Source organism: Canis aureus, chromosome 20 (genome assembly GCF_053574225.1).
Source record: "Canis aureus isolate CA01 chromosome 20, VMU_Caureus_v.1.0, whole genome shotgun sequence".
Lineage (NCBI taxonomy): Eukaryota > Metazoa > Chordata > Mammalia > Carnivora > Canidae > Canis > Canis aureus.
In genome coordinates, this window is record NC_135630.1 from 8,184,953 (window position 1) to 8,191,675 (window position 6,723).

Sequence of the window (6,723 nt, forward strand, 5' to 3'; positions counted from 1 at the left end):
GTGAGCAAAATAAAACACACTAATTTATGTATAACACTTTTGATCAGCTTCATGCATTAAAGACCACATGTATGGTAGCATTTGTTAGAACTTGTATTTTAGAGGATAAGAAATCTGTTATTTACTATTTATCCATTGTATGAAAACAAGTATTTGCACAATTCTTTCTTCTAGATGAAGGAAGCGGATGAGAGCACAGGATCTGGAGATGGGCCAGTGAAGTCAGTGCGCAAAAGAAGAGTACGAAAGGAATAAACTATATTCAAGTATTTTTAATTCCTGAGCGAGATATTTGGCATTCTAAAATCAGTGTGCCAGAGCTGAACTTGAGTCAGTCTGCACATGTTTCTAATATCTAGCAATGTTATTCTTTCAGACACTTATTTTAGTCTTTCTTTTCAGGAAAAAAAAAAACTTTCAAGTTACCTGGTCTTTGGATTTAGAGTAAAAAAGAGGGGCATGTTACGTATCAGATTTAAGAGACTAATACCATTAGAAGTTACCAAGTTTTAATAGTTGGAGAAAGTTTTGGTTTGTAGAGAGAAAAATAATATGCAGCAGCTTTGCTGCTGTTGGAAAATCAGTTATTGGAATTTCCCCTTAAACAGCTATACAACAATATTACTGGTAGTTCTATAATAAAAATGAGAGTGTGTTCTGTTGTACAGAGCTAACTGCAATAAAGTTTCTGTATGGTTGTTTGATTCTATCAACAATTGAAAGAGTTGTATGTGTCCCCATTTGCTTAGTTGTGTCAAATTATAGTTATGACCTATTGTTCACTTAAATTATAGATTTCTTTAAAGAGGTGCTTTGTTGACAAGTCAGCAAAACAGAAATGTCTACGTGTCATTCATAGAATCACTGGTTAATAGTGCAGCATATTTTACATTTTAATTCAAAGATAATAGGTTCATCAAAATATAATGGTGTACAGATACTTTTTAAGCTTTTATAATTGCTTTATGCCAGAAAGGCTTACCCTACACTCAGAAGATTGCTTATGCATACGTTGTTCCTGAAAGTAAAATTTAGATATTTTTTCTTCTTTAAGTTATACCCTCTTAATAGGTAAAGTATCGAGGGGGAAGCTTTAAATTATTTTCTCTTTCCTGGTCATTAAGAGATTCTAATAGCTAAGCCATCAATCATCATGCTTTGTATTTTTTATCTTGCTTTTTCCCTGAGAAATTCAAATCTATTCTTAGCTTCAAAGCTGCCTCTCAGGTAGATAGTAGATATTTCTCCTCTTTTTTAAAGTAGTTACCAGAAATCACAGAACTACATTATAATGGAGTTGTGTCATTCCATTTAAAATATTTTAAGAACTTTTTATATTTGGGTAACAGGCTAGACCCTTTGGAAGGGGATCTGAATCTTTGAGACCATGGAACTACTTTGATACTATCTAGGGAACTTTACACCAACTACTGGGTAATATTTTGGATTTCTTTGTGTGCATATACCCTCCATCCTTGGGCAGGCTCCAGCTCCGTTCCCATACAGCCTGCTGCCTAGCAGTACAGTTAGAGCCTATGTATAAGGAAAATGAGTCTCGCGCTTCTCTTTTTACTTAAGTTAAACCAAACCACCAGTAATACTATTCTCTCCTTATTTCAGAGAGTGAATTGAAAATAAGTGCTTTATTCTCATTGCTGTGTACCGACTTTCATAAATTGGTGGTGGAAAATCTTAATAGTTAGCCATATTTTTTTTAAAAAATTTTATTTATTTATGATAGTCACACAGAGATAGAGAGAGAGGCAGAGACATAGGCAGAGGGAGAAGCAGGCTCCATGCACCGGGAGCCCGACGTGGGATTCAATCCCGGGTCTCCAGGATCACGCCCTGGGCCAAAGGCAGGCGCTAAACCGCTGCACCACCCAGGGATCCCAATAGTTAGCCATATTTTATGTTTATTTAATACTAACTGAACTTTACACATCTTGCAAAGGCTCCCTTTCTTGCTTTGTATTTGGAACATCCAAATGAGCTAGGCATATTGAGTGATTCTAGAGGAGACTGTTTCTGAAGGTAAACTACTTCAAGAGATAAATCCTTAATTTTATGGAAACCTTTTTGCTTGACAAGTGTCTTGTATGTGAACATTTTTTTCCTATAGATTTATTAAAGGTTTTTTTCTTTCTTAGTTGCAGATTCATTTTACTTTTAGTGTTTGGTTAAACTCCATGAGCTTGCAGTGGTAAAATCTGAGCAACCTGTTTTGCCAGCGCACTGCTACTTCCTGTGGATGGAGCCTCTGTGGATGTATCACGGCTGATAGGTTTAACCAAAACGTAAACTTTTATTTATATAAGTACATATGCTAGATCCATGTAGTAGACAAAGCACAATCTTCTTAATAACAAGATGGCTTTTTCCTTTTACCACCCTATTCTGTTTAAAATGACTTAATTTTTATCCTTTTCTCTAATAAAGGAGAAACATAAATGTATTTTGCTTTTCTTTATTTTAGTTGGCCTTTTTAGGGGCTTTTTAACTTGACCAGGCTAATGTAGCTTCCGTTTTCTTCAATATCTTTTTAAGATAGCCTTGCTTCCATTCCTCGTTTCTCTAGGAATACCCATATTACTAGAATTAGTAGCCTTTTTGAAGTGTCAGGCCATGTTTTTGAGATACAGGATGGAACTGCTTAGACCTCATAATTAACCACTAGCAGTGAGTTTATTGTATCTTAGAAATTTAGAACATTAATCCAAAAAATAGTTTTGTATTCGACAAAACCTATTCAGAATAGTTAAGACATAAATATATTACACTTTAGGCGTGTACAGTTTTTCATTCTCTTTGATCATGACTACATATTGACGTGGCAGGAATTAGGGATGCATATCACATAGCTACTATCCGGTAACTACTTCAGTCTCTGATGTAAATGAGTGATAACATTTCTACTTAAGTTTTAACAATCTCATCCTAAGTTTTAGCTCTCATGCATTCCCATATATGATGTCCGTGAAGAGTTTTGGAAATAAAATCTTTAATCTGGCATGTCAGAGGACGTAGGCTGATGAGAGGAAATGTATCTTAGAGTGTAGTTGGAGTTTTTCTCTGGAAATCCAAATGCATGCAAGAGTAATGGTAGTTTTAGAGAAGGTGGGCAAACGGATTATTGGATCTTTTAACCCCTAGCGTAGTATTTTACCACGTAGTTGGATTTTGTTAATGAACACAATTTTACATTCTTTGTAAAATTTGGGAATATTCTCAAGTTTTAATAACGTAAACACTTGGTAAGCCATCTATAAATAATATATAAAACCTAAAACGAGGTAAATACATTATACCAGTGTTTCTACTGCATTACTTTACTTTTGTCCTCACTCCTCACATCCATCTCCATTATAAGGGAAATTAGATCCATCTCCATTATAAGGGAAATTAGATCCTAAGGCCAACAACATAAGTTCTTGTTATGGTAAATTTGTGTTTCAACACCTTGAAATCTCTGATTTAAGAGAAATAAACTGTAGTTGTTTTGCAGACAGAGTAGCTAAGAGGCTGTAAAGTCGTTCTTTCTACCAATTCTTAAATTTGAATGTAGTCACATTTTCTGTTCTTTCGTGATTTACAAATGGTCTTATCTGAAGTCATCTCTTGGTCTTAGCTGGTAATTGATTATTTCAGTGCTGGAGAAGTGTCTACGGACAACCACTAGAGGGTGTTAACTCCAGACAGGGAGAAACTTCCTGGGCAAAGTGAAGAAAGATTTTACTTTCTTCAGAATTAAGATGGTTTTGTTGACCACAAAGTTAGTTTTGAATTCTGTTTTCTATTCTATCGTATCGTTTTTCTTTTGGAAAAAGGGCAAGATCAAAGGGAAGAGTGACGGACAGGAATAGAAATGTGACATTATCAACTGGTAGGGGTTACATGCTTAGATGATTTTGGTTATTTTTCTGCACAAATTTTTGTTGCAAAAATCAAAAAGTCTGTGAAAAGTTGCAGGGTTTTCATGTTTGACACCAAAATTCATTTGGCAGCCAAACCTGACCTCTCTGCCGGGCCTTTATCGTACCTAGTATTAAATTCATATATTTGCTACGGAAATGTTAATATATTTGATTATAGGTGCTTCTCCAAATCTTGTTCGTAATACTTTGTGTAATCTGAAAAATTCTAAATTTTGAAACATCTGGTCCCAAGAACTCCAGATGAGGGATTATGATCTATAGTTAACTTGCTATAAATAAAGTCCAAAGGGTATATAAAGAGGACAAATTCTGGATGGAATGCTATTGAGGGGAGTCCTACTGGGGAAGAGGTGGTTTAGGAGAGAAGTGTGCTGGTTTTCCTGCCAGTCATCATTCCACCAGCATTTAGTGCTACAAGTATTAAAGAAAAAATTGATCCTGACCCTTGTTAAACAGTGAGGAAGACTTATTCTACTACAGGAGGTGCCCAAGACCGTTGCAGTAGGGCAGAGGTACTTGGATCAACTCCAAAGACAGCAAAGACAACTGGGGATTTAAAGTCAGTTAGCCAAATCCAGGGAGAGGAAAATTACTAAGAGGAGGAGACATCAAGGGTAAAGGGATGCTTGCTAAACTGTTTTCACCCTGGCAAACCAGGGTGATCAGATGCTGAAAGTGAGGGGCGGGGGTGGGGGTTATTTCTAAAGTGACTTAGCAGCGTTCTTTCGAAAACTGGCATAGGCCAGAGAGAGGGCCTATGATGAGGTCCAGGCTAAAAGGCTCAGAAGAGCCTGGTTGAAGTTTGGTCTCGGAGAGAGTCTATGTCAGATGCAGTCCCTGTGCATACAGCTTACCCTCTATATTTCTTTTTTTCTTGCCCCTTCTTTTTGGTAAGATTTTATTCATTCATTCATGAGAGGCGGAGACACAGGCAGAGGGCGAAGCAGGCTGCCTGCGGGGAGCCCCACGTGGGACTCGATCCCGGGACCCGGGGTCAGTCCCTGAACCTAAGGCAGACACTCAACTGCTAAGCCACCGAGGCACCCCACTGTCTATATTCCTAATACAGAAATTGATAGCCTGAAGTGAGATGCTGAAGGAAAACAAAATGTATATATAGCACGGGTTTACCATTCACATGACAAGCAGGTGGGACTTGTATTTCAGGTCACATTTTGTCACCCACTGAGTTGATAGCTCTATGGGTAGCAGTTGGAAAAGTCAGAATGAAATGAATTGCCTGGTCCTTGATGTTTTTAGCAAGACATAACATGAAAGAAGTGGGCAGTCTCCCAAGCAGAGAGGAATAGAGAAACATCAGCTATTAGGAACTCCAAAGGATGAGAAGAGCCAAGTGCTTTTGTACCCTGAATAATAATAATAAAAAAGTCTGATTGTCTTCTTTTTGAAGTGTGGGAGGCTGAGAGGGAAGCCCAGAAAGTCCTCTTTGCCCCTCATTAAGCCAAAGGGATCCACCCCCTGCAGTGATGAGCTGGGTGTAGCATTCCCAGTGCAGTCTTCCTTTCAGTTGGTCTCAAGGTAGCCTCCACTGAAGAGAGGCAGGGTTCTGGGACAAGGAAAGCACACTTGGAGAATTTGGTCTAGAAAAGTGCTCTGCTCGATTGTGATTCCTAACAAGTGGAACTAGAAACATAGAGAACTTTTGAGGGAATTTTACTGCTCAAGAAATGTGAGCTTGGCCCTAAAACAATGGGCACCAAGCTCATGCCAGCAATAAGTGCACTGTTTCCACAACTCCCATACAAGGCACACTCCCAGCCCCTACTTCAGACAGAGCCGTGGAGAGAAGTGGGTAAGAGTAACTTTGCAGAGTGGAAGCCACTGAGGGTAACAAGGGAGTCCCTTGCCAGGGAGCAGAATCAGGGTCTGATCAAGGTACTTGTTGCTTCACCTTCGGGGACAGACTCTACTCAGGGTTTCCCAGCAATATCCTACAGTTGATTTGAATCCTTGAATCAATACATGTTTCCCTTTATTCCATTTTCCAAGTTAAGAGTTTTTATTTGGGGTTCCTGTCCTCACCACCCCATTATAAATGGGCAGAGGAGAGGGTGAGACCAAAAACTTGCACATCAGTTTAGAAGTTGTCAGACCATTAGAAGCCACATCTATAACTGATGGACCTTGTCGGAGATCCTGGATTTTGAGTTGAATCACTAACTGGTTAAAAAGGGGTTGAGTATGTTGTGTGTGGGGGAAGGTTGTGCACAGAAGCTCATTAGCTCATTTGGCTTCCAGCCAAAGACTCTAGATGTGACTAAGTCTCTGTACCATTGGAATGTAAGAAGAACCTATGTACCATTTCCGGGGGGCCTGACCCTTACAACTTTGTATGTGTCCCATGCAGTTTCTCTGAAAATGAGAGATCAGAGTGCTTTGGAGGCCATGGTTGAAGATGGCAGGGCTATCCTCAGCTCATGTCCCTGAATCATTATGGGGAATAAAGCCTGCTAGTTTGCAATGCTTAACCTCAGACCCGTTAGTTCGGAGAGAAACTTATTATTAGTGTATCTCTTGTTATAGGAGCTTAGCCTAATCTAAAAATTACAACCACCTTTCCCCTGGCAATCTTGGATATTTTTCTGAATTTTTATTTTAAAATTTATGTAAAATACCCCATAACATTTGTTTAATAAGAATATTTCCCTACACATACAGTAACTGGTATTTAAATAAGATATGCTACTTCCCCTGTGGCTTTGAACCACCCCAGATACACCACTACACCATTATACATGCCGCAGTTACTGTATTAACACACACACAA

At 38.6% G+C, this 6,723-nt stretch overlaps 1 protein-coding gene across 2 annotated transcripts in view; it reads left to right on the top strand.

The window, feature by feature from the left end:
• CLGN (calmegin) overlaps positions 1-722 on the top strand; it is a 48,601-nt gene extending 47,879 nt beyond the window's left edge. For both annotated transcript variants that reach the window (XM_077860945.1, XM_077860946.1), the window contains exon 15: positions 175-722. In XM_077860945.1, coding sequence (XP_077717071.1) covers positions 175-255 — 81 coding nt within the window. In that variant the 3' untranslated portion in view covers positions 256-722. The remainder of the gene's footprint in view (positions 1-174) is intronic.
• Positions 723-6,723: the final 6,001 nt, after the last annotated feature.